Here is an 18,755-nt window from a genome sequence, read left to right as displayed (position 1 = left end):
TTGGTATTCTTGTTTGCTCTGATACCTACAGCGAAGAGGTTCCACTAAGAACCCTGCTGGAAGCAGTTGGGGTACTCGAACCGCTGCCTGTAATAGCAACATTGTGTAATGTTTATTTTTCACCGTGCCGGTCTCTTAACGTCAATGACGTAATTGATCTTATAGATCAGCTCCCACCTCCATTCCTCTTACTGGGTGATTTTCGTGCCCACAATCCTTTATGGTCCTCTGCAATGCCTTGCAAGCCATTTCGCAGTTATATATGGTTCCGGGAATTACCATTATGATTTTTTGCCTCTTAAGCAGGAGGCAGAACGTCATCATCAGCGTTTTGCCACTATGCCCTTTACAGAGTGGGAACTCCACAGCGCCTTGGCGCTTTGTTGGGACACTGCTCCCAGACGAAATACTGTCCATGAACAGACGTTGAAACACCTCAGTGAGAATAGTCTCTTATATCTCCTTGAGGTCTTCAACCAAAACTGGATAGAGGGTGAGTTTGTGTCACAGTGGCGAGAGGGTATAGTAATCCCTCTCCTAAAGCCTGACAAAAATCCGAAGTATGCAGGAAGTTATAGACTTATTTGTCTGTCTGTGTAAGTTGTTCTTGAAGGATGGCGAGTCGCCGACTTGTGTGGTGTTTGGAGAAAGAGGACTTTTGTCCGAGTACCAATGTAGTTACATGTGATAAAATTTATTTTTGGGTCTGTAGTGAAAGTATTTGTATTAAATAACACTAGTATGTTTTTAATTGTTCACCCACCTATTCAATACAATACAATACAATCTTGAAAATTAGGACTTTGTCCTTATCAAAATTATTAACATAAAATGAATACATTGAATGGTATATGTTTCGCCTATCAATAGTAGGCTTCATCAGCCTTTTTTTTTAAATTTATTATTTTACTTTTAGTAATAGATCAGGTACTTGATTAGAAATTACTTATGAATACTGTTAAAAACTATGTCTTGTAAAATGGATTAGAGATCGTTAAACAACTATTACAATATAAAATGTAGTATACTATTACTTAACAACATTTGTGTTAATATTTGAGTCTAAAAAAAAGCATGACAATTATTTGAGGATTATGACATAGATGGTTGGTTCTTGATATTAAAAGATATTACAATAAAGCCAAAAATCAGAAAGCACATTCCATTTAATTGTCAAATGGCTTGTTGTTAAAAACTTCAGGAAAGTTGAGCATTGGTAAAGGTCGTTGGTTCTTGAAGTCAATAAGTATTGATTTTCATTTATATGCTTATAAATTTTGAAGAATTTTCATATGGCGTGGTTCTTTTTGAGATAATGTTAGTTGGAATGCTGGTGCCGTAGGCTATATTGAAGTTTGTATAGACGTCATTAGGCCATCTTCTTTGATGTAGTATTTGTATGACACACTATCAAATTCATGACACCAGTAAATGTATCTATCAGAGATGACTTAGAGTTACAGAAACAGCAACAACAAATGTAAATAAATTTAGAAAAATCACAATTATAATAATATTATTACGGAGCTTTTCACACATGTTACCATCGTGGCCACCTAAACATAATCATATAATAACAAAATTTATGGTCATGGTCTTCTTGTCATGATATGATGTCTTAGGCTAATGGTACATGGAGCGGTTTTTGCCGAGTCGGCACATGTTTCTGTTGTATCAGATGAGATGAAACACACACAGCAGTGCTTGCCACTCAGCCTGTCGTTTAGCTGGCGAGCATTTTGAATACTTTGTGCGTGTTCTAGAGTCATAGACTCAATACAATCAGCTGAATTTACGCAGTGATTGCATCATTGGTAGGTATTCCTGTATTAGATATCATGAAGTTTCTTTGAAATTCGATAATATACACATGAAAGGACATAAAAATAGAGTAAGTAGGCTTTTGAAATAAGAACAATAATTTTTTATATAATGTTATTGAATTTTTTAACTTTGTTCACATACAATGCCAAAGGCATACTAATATATACATATATACAAACATTCTTCTACGTTATTCCATCTCTTCTTGACAGAATCATGGATATTAGGATTGACATAGAAAAATTAATCAGTGAGGTCCATGCCCGGCCAGCAATATGGGATATGACTCGTAGTGATTACATGGACAAAACACAAAGGAAAATCTCTTGGGAAGAGATTGTGAATCAGTTTGCAGGACATGCCACGCCTGTAGAAAAAAGAAGATCTTAGGTAAGTTTGTGGCTTAAGTAAAAGATTCTGTTCGATTTTGTAGTCTCGAATGCAATCCAAGAATAACTTTAAATGTTCTCATTCTGCCATTCTAATGGAGAAATTTCTGAAACATATTGAGTTAACTTATCTCTGACATTTACAGCTCTCTGATTTCCTCTGCTTATTCTGTCGAACATTAAGTTCTGCATGTTACATTGTGGGAAAGTGTCCTCACGTTTTCCATCCTTTTCTCTTACAAAAATTATGTAGGACACAACCAGCCTTAATTATAACTTCAGAAAAATCAATATCTACAATCAGTGGTCTGTGAAATATTATCCACTTATTCGCTAAAATACCAAAGGAACATTCTATATAGCGCCTGGCTCTAGACAGTCTGTAATTGAATATTTTCTTGGTTATCAGTTAGATGCCTGCCACCATACAGTCTAAGTAAGTTTGTTGACAATGGGAAGGCCTTATCACCAACTATCACCTACGGATAATGTGAAGATGAATCTGCAATTGGCGTTGGTGGAGGAATTCCCAACAAACCATCAGACAGCTTTTCAAAGAGTTTTGAGTATTCCAGAATCACTTGACTTCCCATATGATCCTACGTCTACGTATGTAATTAAATAATTACCATCACACATGGCAAATAACACAATTCAGAAGTAGTTCTTATAGTTCATAGAACGACTATTTGCAGGTTGTACAATTCTCACATGCTTTCCATCAATTACACCTATACAATGAGGAAAGTTAGCACACTTTTCAAATCCCTCAGCTATTTCCAGCCATTTTTCTGTAATGCACGATTGGCTACACATGTCCATATTGCTTCACAAACTTCTCTAACAATGGTCCCTGCTGTTGGTATTCCCACTCGGAATGTGTAGTGCAGGTTCATCAGAGAGCATCCCGTTGCCAGATACCTGAATGTATTCGAAACACACCAATTAATAATATATGAATTTCTCCTGAATAATTCCGTTTAAAGTGACAATTGTTTTATTTTTTTAGGTGAAATACTTCATAAGAAGTGGAAAAACGTGCGTAACAGATGCACCACAGAAGTGCAAGCAAGAAAAGGGAAATCTGGTAGTGGAGCTGGGAAGAAAACGTATCTAGAGATGGGGAGATTCTGAAAGAGTGATTCATAATGAACGAATCATTGGACTGAATGATTGAATCATGATTCAGTGTACGAAATGAACAGACTCGTTTGTGAATTGAAAGTTGAATTGACAGATGGCAGCCGCAACTCGTTCCTTGTTCGTTCTGATTCATATCGCCAAATCGGGCGTCCACCATTTTTGAATCAATGACAACTTGTGAAGAACGACTCTGTTATTGGTAGAAATGTAGCCCGGCTGTCATGTTATTTGTAAAGTTATATTAAATATGAAGTAATGAAATCTTACTTGGAGAGCATCTCAAAGGAGACATGTGTTCATTGCGAAGTCCAGGAACCCACCATCCCGCCCAATGAAGTATATTTACTTTTATAACCTAATGCAGTCTGTTACATGCCATTTTCCGCCATCTTCATTTCTGAAGTAGCTACTCGCATCCCTATTGGCCAGTGCGAATTGGCACGTGCTGTCGTTGCAGTCAATAATGTTAATCATAATCTATTACCAACCCCAGCACAATAAAAGCACAAGAAAATATAACATGTTAAAGCAACAATGTACAATACACAACAGCAATGAAGATATGTGAAACTTACCTCAATGTAGAGGGAGATAGAGGGTTGCTGCTGTCTTGAAGAATTTGTGCACCCGAACGTTTAAGGGGAACGAGCTCTTAAACAGGGATTCGGCAAGATAACCATAGAAGAAATGTTTCCTCCTGCCGAATCCCGGAACCGAGTAGCTCCCATGCTTAAGATGATGCCACCGGTTTTCTATATTTTGAGTATGCGCGGGAGGGCGTTTGATGGGCATCACTTTCCTGTTCCCCCTATTCACGTGACCACTCATTTTAGTGTCCAGAAACTGAACGGAGTGATTCACACGAAGGTGCACGAATCCCTCGTCTTCCATACAATTATACGTCCTCCAGCAATCCGAAATAATTGTCGTGTCTGGAAGGATCCACTCTTTAATTACGGATAATAAGGTGCCTTTATCCCTTTTTTCGGCAGGAACAACGAAGTTTTTCAAGTTGTCCCACTCAACGCCTCCGAAGAGCCACTGTCCTAAGGGCCTGCCTCGATTGTACTTCCTCTACCCAAACTTGCTTTCGTCAATTTCTACTACGTTGCCTGGTCCTCCAATTTTTTTTTTAAAAATTGTTGTCGACCCAGGCTATGCAAACTTCCCTGCAAAAGTTCGACCAATCGACAATAGTTGGATCAGAGAAACCTAACTCTAGTTTCACAGTGGGACCAAGGGATTTCGGTAGAAGACACCACAACATGGCAAAGAAACCAATTTCATACAAGCTCAAATTAGAGCCTTCAAAAAATGTTTTCTTGCACTAGCAAACCAACTACATCGCACACCCCTTTGGATTCTTCGACATCGAAAGCTTATCTGTTTAACTCTTTTGCCACACTTGATCACACGTAATGGAACATCACGTCCACAGTTTTCACAAAGAGTTTTGCTGGATAGCAAACCGTGACATTGATAGAACTTGATTATCATTTAAATTCGATTTATATTTTACTAGCTGATGTACCCGTGCTTCGCTATGGAATTCTACATTGTATACAGAATTCTAGGTTAGGTAGTGTACACGTTGTGAGCAGAATTGTCTTAAATTGTATAGCTCTTAACGTTACCCTAGAAACGAGACGGGAGGTCACCAAACATCTTTCCTCATATGAAGACTGAGGGAATTTTCACTGTAATGGTAGACCCAATTTCATACCATCAGTCACAGTCAGGTTGGGATGTTTTCATTATAATGCCTTTTTACATCCTCGGAAAGACTGTCTTAGTGGTTTTCCCAACTGAAATGAACATACAATGGTGCGATTAAAAGCAATGCTTTCATATTACGAAATACTTGTTCAAATGAAACACCATACATTTTCTCACTTTTAACAAAGAGGACTACGCTGCCTATCTAACAGTCCAAAGTTCCAGACCTGGAATGACCAAACCGCAGACAGCCGTGATCCATGAACACTCTTCGGCTTTCTTCGGCGGGGAGAGGATCGAATAGTGGAGACTCCCAGTTCAAAAACAATGCCCAATTACTATTCTGTTTCCTAGGAGTACCCGATGAGTCGGAAAATATCAATTCACTACACTGGCGGCGGAAAAATCTATCTGAATTGAAGACAAATTTTTCCTCCAAGCCAGAAGAGAAACCCCCTCTTCACTGCTAGTTTGGAATAAATTGAATGTAGAATTTAATAAAAGTAAAGAGAAAGAAGCTTTTCTTAAGAAACAGTTCTTTTCAGAATTGAATTTTGAGTCATTTAGTGAATATTGTGGTGCTATAATTTGGAAAAGGCCTAACTTTTTATCCTAGACCAGGCCGTACTACTACTACTACTACTACTACTACTACTACTACTACTACTACTACTACTACTACTACTACTACTACTACTAAGTGAGGCTCTGCCTTAAATATGCACACTGCCCATTCAGAACAGCGCGTCAGAGTAGGGATCGAATAGCTGAAATACTATGATGATCGCCCCTACCCGGCTACAGCTGGATAAAGGGAAATGATGATGATGATGATGATGACTATGATGATCCATTGTGTTACCAGCTGTGTCAGAAAATGTATGAACCAGAGGAATGGCATGCTAAAGAAGAGGGTTTTCTAACTCCCCGGCTATTTCCCACCAATATCCAGTCAGGCTGTTATACTCAGTACGCAGCAGTAATCCCATCTATCGGAGTTGAGAGGCAGCATCAGAGACAAAGAACATCACAATAAACAATGGTCAATGTAATGTTATTGTTGATCAATGTTATGCACTTTCGATATTATACTGTAGGCCTTCACATTTAGTTTTCTTCCGACTCTGAAATACCACTCTTATAGTCGGTACGGTAAAACTGAATAAAATATAAATGATCGGAAATTGTATTCTCTATAACTTTTTTATATAGTACTTTTCGATAGGACGAATAACATTGGTATTTAAAAATTGCATTTTAGGCACCTTCCCCCAAAACTACAATATCATCCAGGATGAATAAAATTGTTTATAGCTTAGACTGTAGTTTCTTATTCCCCGACTCCATATACCGATTTTCATTAAATTCTGTTAACCCATTTTCTCGTCGCTTGACGTTGATATGGATTTAGCAACAAAAATACAAATTCATGAATATCTGTGTTATCATAGCTGGTACGGTAAAAATGCATAAGACATAAATGGTTGGAAATTTAATTCTCTATCTTTAGTTACGTAGTATTTATTGATACAACTAATAATATAAATATTTGATAATTACATTTAGGCCTTCCCCTAAACTACCATTTCATTCAGCGTAAATAAAATTACTTATAGCATAAATTGTAGCAACTTATTCCCCGACTTTGCATATCGATTTTCATTAAATTCTCTTTGGCCTTTTTCTAGTGATGCGTGTACAGACAGACAGACAGACAGAGAGACAGAAATTACGGAAAAGTAAAAAGTGCATTTCCTGGTTACTGTGGACATGACCGATACAGAAATACCATTCTTTTCAATTTCTGAGCAATGTACAAACAAAACTCTTATATATATAGGTAGCGAATTCAGAAGAGCGCAACCACCGCAGGCAGCGATTTTTCCATAGCATGAATAAGGAATCAACAATCGGCAAGGAACTCATATTGGACGCTACGTCAGTAGGGAGTAAAGAGTAAAAGTACACAAGGAGCTTGTAATTCCTATTACAAACACTAGACGTCATAGAGTGCGCTGCTGTCGTGACGTCATTGCAATCAGTGCTGATAAATTTCTCTAATTATTATTATAAATACATTGCGTAACGAACCCCGGCTGAATAAAAGACCAATCTTGTTTCCACAGGAACCGTCTTGTCCACGGGTCCAGGGCCGCTTCGCGGCTGTCCACGGCAAGAATCCTAACCGTCCAGACCGATGGTCTTCCAGACCAATGGTCTTGTCCACGGGTCCAGGGCCGCATCGCGGCTTCTAACCTTGGGGCTTAGGCCCTCAGACCGACTTTGCTTCTCAATCAATTAGTTCCTAAGTACAGAGGTTGTCAGCACTTGAAAACATATTTCCCTAGAAGTCCGCGAGCGTGTAAACAAACGACAATCGTTGCGCGGGTGAGAAAATCTTGATAGCCGGGCTATAGTATTAATCTGTTATTTTTTATTTAACCTAAACTAAAAAGTCCAGTTCAAAAGAAAAATACTCGTAACCTTGCAGGAATTTTTTTTTTTAAAATAAGAAATTATCACATCGTCTCAAGGCTCACACTTCACGGAACTGGAAGACACTCAACTTCCAGCTCGTTGCGAAATATTAGGTTAAGTTTACTTCAAGGTTCCCATTCCCGTTCTCAATCTCGTGAAGTACTGTGAACTAACCTGTGGGACATGGAAGATTCCCTGTTCTTGTTCTCAGCCCTGGAACAATTTTTTTTTTCTTTTATTGCACTGCTTACTACAGAGAGTGAGTGACCTGCCTAAATTTGCTATCTGGTGAGTAGCTAGTGAATTTAATGAAAATCGTAAGGAATGTTGTTAAGAACAATCAAATTTCAAAAAACCGTAATGTAGCAGTTACTTTGTCACGGTTGATTATTTCACAGTCGGGTGATCATGTTTACATTTGGCTGAAGATATTTTAAAAATATTTCTTCACTAAAAAAAGATTAAAAGTAAAGAACTAATGGTGAGCTGCTGTCAGTATTGATTTTCGAATTGGCACAAAAATGTTCATATCTACTATAAATTTCAAATTTGATTGTCGTATAGTTTCGAATGGTAGCTTTGGAATATGTACGTTACTTTCTTAAAACCACAGTTAAGCATCGGCAGTTCTTAACCTACTTAAGTTTGGAAAGGATTAGTTGGACAGTGGTGTAGCATTTTTTGACTGTAACCTTTAAAAATATTACTTTATTTAAATGCTAGTGATTACCTTCAACATTTCACTTCTTGTAACTTGTAAAGCAGTAGCAGTTATAAAGAACATAAGGGAATGGTTCATCTGAGTCCATAGTTTCGCTTTCGGCTCTCAGTCATGTGGTAATCAAATGAACAAATCAAATGAATGAATCATTTTGGTGAATCGTTTCAAATGAATTGGTTCTTCTAATTGAATCAGATTCCCTATCTCTACGTCATACATGTATGCGGAACAACTGTCTTTTTTATACAGGATACGGTATTACCATGCAAAACTACCAGTTACATCTGGAAGTAGGAAACAGCAATTCTGAACCATCCATTGAAGCTGAAACTCCTCTTAGAACTATTCCTTCACGACGTCCACAATTAGGGAAAAAGAGGAAACTACATCCAGTGGAGGCCAAGATTTTCCAAGCTCTGGAGAAAAATCAAGAAAGAAGGGAGAGAAGGGAAAAAGCTGTAGATGATAATCATCATTTCTTATTATCACTCCTTCCCACCCTGAAAGCCTTACCCAGGGCTTTAAATATGAAAGCCAGAGTAGACATAATGCAATGCATTATGAAATATGCATATGGAAAGCATCATGACCTTCCTCAAAATCGACAGCGGCGGCAATATCTTCAAGTGAACGCGCAGATGAATCAAATCCAGAACCCACAGCAAGAAATAATAGCACAGAATGTTCTGGTTCTATTAAACCCACCACCGCAACAACATCCAAGTTTTCGTCAACATCAACACTTTTATTCTTTGGATTCGTCTATTCCTACACGACAGAAGAAACAACAATGGAAAATAGCAGTCAGTCATCCGTTGAAATACAGCCCCTATGTTGTTAACACTCAATAGCAGCAGCTCTGTCTCTGGAAAATTCCCTTTCTGCATATGTGTCCAGTTTCATTCCAGAAGGAGAAGACTCAGATATCAGTTTCATTTAAATGTTGCCATTCTTTAATTTTTCATGTGAAATGATTGTGCTTGTTTTCTAAACAATTGAACATATGTATGTATTCTAATAATAATATGCTATACTTACCTGAGAGTTATCACCAAGTTTTTCTTCAGGTGGAATACTGTTTTTCATAGGAGTGTCTTGCTTCCTCAACTTTTCATTTAAGATGTTCAACAGTTCGTCGAAACATTCACTCGACATACGAACAGAATTGTAAAATTTTCCTTCATCTTGCCGTGCTTGATTAAATAAAATGTAAAATAGACCTATGAAGTTCTATCTGCCACTATTGGATGAATCCATATTCTTCGATGTTTCCTTCTCCGCCGCCACCGTAAGTAAATTAGTGACAAAAGTACTGCACGTTCCTCATGAAGATCCATCTCTGCTATGTTAGCTTCCTCATCTAACGTCACGCTCGCTCATGTGTTTTGTCCACTGCCTGCTCAATATGCACCCGATGACTGCTTATAAGCAGCCATTTTTAATGCAGATCGAGCAGGCACCCGATGACTGCTTATAAGCAGCCATTTTGGATGCAGATCGAGCAGGCAGTGGTTTTGTCAGTCTCCAAAAACCGTTCTGTGTATCAATCACAGGCGGCGGTCAACTCGGCAATAACCGCTCCGTGTGTCATCGGCCTTAAAGTTCGCTTAGGACCTCAGGCAAAGAGGTAAATCTCTGTCTGATGTAGAACAATCTGGAAGAAGCAGGCAGGCCATGTAACAAAGGAGTGGGTAGGGAACAAACATTGACCTGCTGTAGGAAGCAGTCAGTCAGACATTAGAGATTTACTTCTTTGCTTGAGGTCCTAAGTGAACTTTAAGACATATCATGACAAGAAGATCATAACCATAAATTTTGTTGTTATATGTAATCGAATGTTATAATTATTCCTGCAACATTGTCTGCTATACATATCTTTTAGTTATCACATAATCTGTTAAATTTATTTGGCTGAAGATGGCCACTAAGTGGCTGAAACTAGTCCCAAGACTAGTGTAATATCATTTACTTGATATATTGTAATGAAAATGTATTGTCTATTTATTCGTATAATTGCACTTCAATACAGAATAAAAGTGAAATTTATAGCTTATTATAAATATAAGATTGATCTCACCTCATACCTGACCCAGTGGAACAACGGGACAAGGGTTGGACGAACAACTACATGAAAAAATTTAGCAATTCGATAATGAAATGAAATGGCGTATGGCTTTTAGTGCCGGGAGTGTCCGAAGACATGTTCGGCTCACCAGGTGCAGGTCTTTCGAGTTGACTCCCGTAGGCGACCTGCGCGTCGTGATGGGGATGAGATGATGATGATGAAGACAACACATACACCCAGCCCCCGTGCCATTGGAATTAACCAATTAAGGTTAAAATCCCCGACCCGGCCGGGAATCGAACCCGGGACCCTCTGAAGCGAAGGCCAGTACGCTGACCATTCAGCCAACGAGTCGGACAATTCGATAATAATATGCGGAGATGACCCAGTAGAGCAACGGGACAAGGGTTGGACAAACAACAACTACATAAAAAAATTTAGAAATTTGATAATAATATGCGGAGATCATCATAAATCAAATATAGCTGGTGGTTTTTACGTATAGGTTGCTGTGTGGTAATAAACATGAAAGCTGTCCACTTCCTTGCGATATTTCTCTTGCAGTATCTTCATACGCTGGTGTTTTCTTCGTTTTTTTTTTTTTTTTTTTTTTTTTGTGGTATACTACGGAGCCCGCTGATTATAGGCAGGGATGTGTCTCATACCTAGCGATTAATATACACCCAACATCCTTCGGCCATAAAGAAAGCTATTTTTGTTGTTTTGATTCTCAACAATCCTAGCATGCCTACTGGCCTAGTGCACACTGTTAATACTTGAATGCCATTCGTCAATTCTGTCAAAGACTTGGCAATTCTTTGACTGGTTAGAACATGTTCTAATTCACTTTCAAGACTTTTGAAGACTTCTCAAGCATTGCAAGCGATTTGACAAGTGAACTTGTAAAGTATTGAACATTCTTGTGAAGTCGTGAATTTGACAAAGTTTGATGGTGTACAACAGGCTTAACAGGAGGTACCCTTCCAAGTGCAAGTGTGCCAGTTGACTTTTTTTTTTTTTTTCGTCTCAACTGTGGGAGCAAGTCAGTCGAGAGCTGGACTCCGTAGTCAGAGAACACGGGTAATACAAGCTGGCCACGTAACACTAGAAAACAGACACTTCAACTCCAATAACAACTTATGTATGAAGGTCAATCAAATATAAATGGGATTTTTGTTCCTGAACATCAACAGTGGGTAGGACTGGCCCCGCGCTTCTGCTATGCTTACGCAGAGCATGCTGTTAGATATTTCCTGCCGTTTCGGTCAGTAACACTCACGATGTCAGAGGAACAGGTGCACCCCTCCACTACGCGCCGCACATAATTATAAAATTTCTTGCTCGTGAAGGAGTTACAGCGGCGGAAATTTGCCAGAGATTGACTGTACAATTCGGTGATCAAATATTGTCAAGGACGCATGTGTTTGCATGGCATAAAAAGTACAGGGAAGGACAAGAACGTGTGAAAAGTCAGCAACACGATCGCCGTCCTCGGTCCAGCATTACAGACGAAGACATTTATGCGGTTAAAGACATTATTGATGGCTATCGACGGGCGACAGTATGAGAAATTGCAGAACAAGTCAAAATCAGTTATGGGAGCTGTCAAGCAATCATCACAAACGACCTACAGTTCTGTAAAGTGTGTTCCAGATGGGTCCCTCGCCTTTTGACCGAAAATCTGAAATTGAGGCGTACGGAGGTCTGTCAGAGGCTTACAGCAAGGTTTGCGGAAGAAGATGATGCATTTTTGAGTCGGATCATCACCTGCAATGAAACATGGGTCCTCCACTACACTCCCGAATCCAAACAAGCCAGTAAGGAGTGGCAGAGGAAAGGTGAGGTAGCACCAGTGAAAGCCAAGATTCAACTATCAGCTGGCAAGGTCCTTACAACTGTTTTTTTTTAATTGGCGAAGCATTTTTCTATTTGATTTTTTGCATGAGCGACACACAATCAATGCTGCTTACTACTGCGTGCGGTTGAACAAGGCAAGGGTTGCATATCGCCACAAAAGATGAGACCAACCAATTCAACAGGTCATCCTCCTGCACGACAATGCGCGGCCCCATACTGAAGCTCTGTCTCCAAGCTACAGGAAATGCACTGGACTACACTTGATCATCCTCCTTGCAGCCCGGACTTATCACCCTGCAATTTCCATTTGATCGGACCACTTAAAGAAGCTCTAGGAAGGCAACGATTTTAAGGTGACAAGAGTGTGGAAGTCTTTGTGCGCACCTGGTTGGTGACACGACCGTGTTCTTTTTACGATGAGGGCATCAAAAAGCTGATGATACGCTGGGACAAATGCATTTCCAAAGCAGGAAACGACGTGGAAAAATACATTGTAATTGCCTTGTCTTTTTCAATGAATGAATTTAAATAAAAAATAAAATCCTGTTCATATTTCATCCCACCTTGTATATCAGCCTATGATCAGCCTATGACTGAACGTAATGATTAAGCCAACAGTGTAACTACATCAAGGGGCAATGAAAATATTGTAACAAAAAGGCCTCCAGCTCAAAACTGTTTTAATGATCACTCCCTCATATTTTTAATTTTCATTAAGATTTTTAAGGAAATACCTTTTTAACAAGCACTTCTTATTGTGTGTCTGATGTTTTAATTATATATGCCTTACTGAGGATGACCCTATGCTGGGTCAAAACATGTCTGTGTAAAGTTTCATCTTACTTGTATGTAAATTATTGTAGTATTGACTAGGTGGATAATGAACATAATTTGGGATCTCCTGGCACTAAATGCCAAATGCCATTTCCATTTCATCCACATAATTTTCTACAATTTTGTAAGAAGTTCAACCATCAATACCGATCTAACATGAGATTTATAGTCTCTAACAGTTGACTGCAATTGTCATTAAAGGTTTTGGAACATATTGGTAGTCGGCAGTCCTCTTTCAGGTGATGGGACTTGAATGCATTCTGCCTTGTTTCCTCCATAAATAGAAACGTGTCTACATACTCGTCTCTTGAGTACATCATGAGTGAATGAATATGTGCTGTGATGTAACCTAGTAGGTGTAGATTGAGTCTCTGTTACAACGGGGCACGATCAATCGTTAAAAAAAAATAGCCTTAGGTTGGATTCAAACCGCTACACTACCGATACTTGGATACCACAGGCAATTGGCACATTACCAACTCAGCCACAAAGGCAATATACATGACACTCGCTGTAAGTGTAGTACTAAATTACGGCCCTTCCACATCGAAAATTTATATCCATGATATCCATGCTAGAGCATTAAGTCATGGTTAATGGCATTCATTTAACTTTCTACCACTACAGATCGCGTGGCATAACGTATTAATTTGATAGTATAACGGGTGTATGTGTTATTTCAGGCAGCAATAAATCACATGTTTGTACAATGGTCCATAGTATTGGGTGGAAAAAATTGTGCCTCGTCATTTTTTCTTTCCTAGTTCCATGGCCCATTTACATTGCTGGCACACAGGCGGGATGCGGAACAATGTCAAACTTGAGAAATTTTATGCCGAGTAAGTTTCATAAAACTAAATAGTAAGAGGTGGTTGGGCCACCCGGTATAGAGAGATAGGAACATGTAATGTCTGGGAAGAGGGGAGACAAGGACAAACATGAAAACATAAAAGGACAATGGCAGTCTCCAGATAGATGTAGAAGAACTGGGTTTGATGAGGATAGAGTGTCTATCTATTTAAAGCCAGGCTGAGTGCCTCAGATGGTTGAGGCGCTGGCCTTCTGACCCCAACTTGGCAGGATCGATCCTGGCTCAGTCCGGTGGTATTTGGAGGTGCTCAAATACTTCAGCCTCATGTCAGTAGATTTACTGACACGTTAAAGAACTCCTGCGGGACAAAATTCGGGCACCTCAGTGTCAGGCATAGATGTCAAGGATAATTTAATAAAAAACCACCTATTCAATACTTTCCACGTTTAATGTGATTATTATCTACATGATTTTATTGTAGACTTATTTAGGTCAGGTACATGTTTCACCCATTATTTTGGGCATCTTCAGCCTGTAAACAACCTTTAGGTCAAGGTTTGGGACCTTTTTAACCAATATAAACATACCAATATATACACTATATACAATATATACAAGATATACAAACATTAATGAACTCTTAAGATGTGTAACATAAGTTAATACAGTTAAGTTGTTTGGTCGTAATCTATCTAATATGAAAAATGTCCAAAACTAAAATGGATCTTTTTGGTAAAGAGGATTACATATCGGGGTTTATGTGACCCCTATATCATATTATGTTCTTGACGTACCGTGTCTGTTGACAGGATGTGTCGTCAACAATAAGTGGAGATTTGAACTGATTGTTGCTTGTAGGTTGGTCAAGATTGAAAATATAAATTTAAATTAAATGTGTTTTAACTTGGCAGTTCTATTCTGGTTAACTTAAAATGTTCAAAAATAAAATGAAATGGATCTTCGTTTTTATCATAAGTCTTGAGAAAGGGTGATATTAAAATTGTAAAAGAGTAGTTAGTGGGATGTAAAGCCAATAACATTATTATTATTATTATTATTATTATTATTATTATTATTACCATGTTTTGTTGGATCAGCAGAGGTGAAAGAAGGTGCGGGCTGGAATGGGTCTAACTACAAGTCCGAAAGATGAATTAAAAATTTAAATAAAGGTTATATTTTCAATAGACAACAAAATTTAACAAATTTTTACATAGAATTTGAAAACTTAACGAGTACAAGAAGTCAACAGCTCTCCAATAATCAGGTACAAGATCAGAAAAGCAAGGATTTAGAGACAAGTTAATGATCTGGGCTTCAAGCCCCACCTTTTACAATCTCTGAGCCCTCAGCTCACAACCACAAATTACCAAAGGGCAGAAAACCCCTAATAACATGGAGCACTTGCTCCCACCTTCACATCTCAAGCCTCTCTGAGGCACTTTTACCACAACACCCTAAAGAGCTGACCCGCTCTCAATCTTTCAAGCCTATTAAAGGCAATACAAAGCTTTACAATCACTTGCCATTGAGGCGCAACTTACACGAATTAAACAGGGGTATCTCGTACCCAGCCTACCGGGCCTTAAAAGAAAAATAATAGGTTAATGAAATGGCCCAAAATACCAATATGAATGGAGGCGTTGCTTGCACTCCTACATGCAACTTGTTAAAACCTAATGGGCACTAGGCCGATTACACAGGGGCTATTCCCACACTAGGGAGGTGACTCGTATAAGAAAAATAATTTAACACATTAATGAAGAGAAGAAAATCGGTTATGAAAACGTAGTCACCTCAAATCCAAATTGAAGGGGAGCTCGAGAGGGTAAAGCACTCTCTATCCCCGATTTACAATTAAAGTAATAAGAAAATGTTTACATAAGCCGGCACTAAGTTACATTTTTAAACAGGTAGGATACTTTGAAAAGGTTTCGAACCTTCCCCGGCGGTTAAATTGCTGAGCAAGAAAGAAATAAAGATGTTAAAGGGCCATTACCTTTGCTGAAGAGCTGCTGCTCGAAGGAAGAGGCGCAACCCGCCCCCTGCTATACTTCCATTCACTAAGCTAGATGTTGTTGAAGTGGCCGAGAGACCAGAAAATCAGCAGCTTTTATACCCTCGTGGAAGATTCGAGACCTTTCATGAATAATTAAGACACACCCACATGTGTTCATTGGTCGGCTAAAAGTTACAAGTCAAAAATGAAGAAGAAACCTGTGATTGGAGGGAAATTAATTACAGAAATTACTGATTGGATAAATTCAAAACAGGCGGAAATAAAGGACTAATATTGCCAACCCACCAACGAAAGAACAAAATTTAGTAAAGACAACAACTTATGAATACAAAATATCTTCAAGAAAAGTTCCTTGACTTCGCACCAGGGTGCATGATCATAGTTTTTGGTAGAGACATCTGTGAGAGAATGTCCACACTTCTTGATAATTAGTAAACAAAAACAATTCGAAATTAACACAGTGACATCTTCGGATAAACGGGTGAATTAATTCAGTTTTAAAGTTCAGAGTTTCAGCTGTAGAGGAGTAATTTAAGGCGGAAAATTCAAATGTGCGGCGTATAGGTGTACCAACCGCTACTACTACTATTATTATTATTATTATTATTATTATTATTATTATTATTATTTATTATCTATTTAAAGACAGCACTGTATGAAGATGTGGACATTGTCCATGTTCTTTTGTTTTTTCATGTTTGTCCTTTTCTCCTATTTCTATTTCTATTGCTATTACTTCCTGTTCCCCACAAGGACCTACCATTATGTTCATCCTTTGCGTGTTCCTTTTCTTGTTCCTATCTCTCTATATGTGACTTGATCTGACACTTGTTTGTTCCTTTCCAGTACTTACATTTGTTAACACTTTCAACAGTATGCCCGTACGGGATACAGGCATGCTACTTTCCTGGTTGGAGACTGCACTCGTGTACCAAACGAGCGTGATTTTTGCGCGTGTTTATAGGCAGCTGCACGTATGCCGTACGATTCCCATACCTTGCTTGGAGGTGGTAGTTTATCTAGTGTCCACAAGAATGTTACAATTATTGGGACTTTCTAACCTAAACAATAAAAAGGGTAGGGTCTCCTTGCCGTGACTTCTACCGAAGCACTCGATGTGCCAGGTGCTGAGCGCGCCAAATCTGTCGTGTTGTCAGTTGTGTTATACTGTACAAATATGTCCCCATACCAACTCAATGATAGTGATATCTAGGATATTTTATAGGGAGTAGCAATACTCTGAATACAAACGATAGAAATACTTCGCCTCACCAGAAATTTGGACTTTTTTTTTTTGTGAAGACAAAGAGACGCAGGCTGATTTCTAAATAGATAAACTGTGTATTTCAAATGTAATAGTGTTTATTCATGGCTTAAGTAGACACATAAAATGATTCGTTTTTAATGTTTTTCATAAGACTAGAATAATTAAAATACTTTGGATATGTACTTCCTGATTAACATCTTTCATATGATAAAAATTCAGGCATGTTTTGCTGTTGTGTAATAATGTATTAAAATTCAGGAACCAGTTCACTGCCTGGGTCCATGTTAAAATCTGGTAGAGTTGAAAGTGTTAAGGAAATGATCTTAGTCTTGCAGTTTGCTTCCCTGGTCTTATCTCCTTTGTGTTAACCTCTCATTGTCAGTCTTTATTGGTTCTGCATATTTCTTACTTCCCTCTAAAGAATGAGTATTTTTGTTTTCCTGTTGAGCAGTATGTGTGTTTTATTACAGGGGACTTTCTACGCACATGAAAAACTTCAGGCTGTTCGGGAATTTGTTCACGAGAATCTTCTCTGTGAGAACCGACCGTTTATCTTGGCTGCTGCTACTGGCCATCGATTGAATGATGAAGACTCGGATAAATCTCTTGTTGAACTTCACTTAGTTCCTGCAAGTATCTTAATATTCACTTGGGACCCAATCACAGGAGATGATTTTGGAAATGAAGGACAAGCCACTTATCTCAAACCAGAAATCATGTTACTTCTGCAGTCATGTTAAGTTTCCTCTGTACACTTTAATCTCCTGTTCACAAACCAGCTCACCGCTGTGACTTTTGCTTGAGCTATTTATTGGTTTGTTTAATTTATGATGATGTACATATTCTTGTAAATGAATTGTGACGCTGACTTTTGAAGCATTGTTTCTGTTAAATCTTGGATGTGTTGACAAATATATGTTATACAGTATTTATTTGATTGTAATGTATTGCTGTATTCTGTCATTACCATTCCTTTTTTTTTTTTTTAATTTTCGTTTCCTGGGTGTGGTGTACAAGTTTTGACATCACTTTCTGTCATTACAAGTAATAAATCTCATTGTAGACCATATTGGACATCAGATTATAAACATTAAAGAAATAATAATTTACACCACCTTTCCAATACTTATCTTTCCTTATATTTAGGATATAAACATTACAACTGGTGTTGTTAGTTGGGACACGTTTTGCTTAACTGTCGTAAGCATCGTCAGCCAAAGTAGTAATTCTTAGCTTAAAGTTAGATCAGGGCCCTGAACCTAGTGGCCTTAAAGTATATGGTACCCTAAGATTCGCATTTTATAGCAAATCAATAGTCTTAAAACTAGTGTGAAAACTTGTTCAATATGGCTAAGAGAGAAAAAAAAACGCAATCGTGTTGACAGAGGTTAAAACTTCAAAGAACAACATAGAGCTGATAGTGGAGTAATTAAAATCATATAGGATATCATGTTGCTATCAGTCAATCAGTAAGAATGTTTACACATAAAAATAATTAATTTATGTTCAATGGAATGAAGAAGGTAATTAGAGTAGATACTGGTTAAATCTCATTCATTGCATAGACATGAGAGTCGGGTATGAGAAATCACTAATTGTAGTGGACTATGGAGTGGTAACACTTCACCAG

The 18,755-nt window shown here is 38.3% G+C and overlaps 1 protein-coding gene across 5 annotated transcripts in view; it reads left to right on the top strand.

Moving 5' to 3' along the window:
- Positions 1-18,234, top strand: part of Gint3 (GDI interacting protein 3) — a 132,475-nt gene extending 114,241 nt beyond the window's left edge. For 3 of the 5 annotated variants that reach the window (XM_067145167.2, XM_067145165.2, XM_067145166.2), the window contains one exon: positions 17,596-18,234. In XM_067145167.2, coding sequence (XP_067001268.2) covers positions 17,596-17,865 — 270 coding nt within the window. In that variant the 3' untranslated portion in view covers positions 17,866-18,234. Of the gene's footprint in view, positions 1-2,036; positions 2,215-3,222; positions 3,565-17,595 lie in introns of those variants that run through there. The other 2 variants (XR_010859780.2, XR_010859781.2) reach the window with 2 other exon arrangements.
- Positions 18,235-18,755: the final 521 nt, after the last annotated feature.

Source organism: Anabrus simplex, chromosome 4 (genome assembly GCF_040414725.1).
Source record: "Anabrus simplex isolate iqAnaSimp1 chromosome 4, ASM4041472v1, whole genome shotgun sequence".
In the NCBI taxonomy this organism is placed as follows: domain Eukaryota; kingdom Metazoa; phylum Arthropoda; class Insecta; order Orthoptera; family Tettigoniidae; genus Anabrus; species Anabrus simplex.
This window is presented reverse-complemented; position numbering and strand designations above follow the sequence as displayed.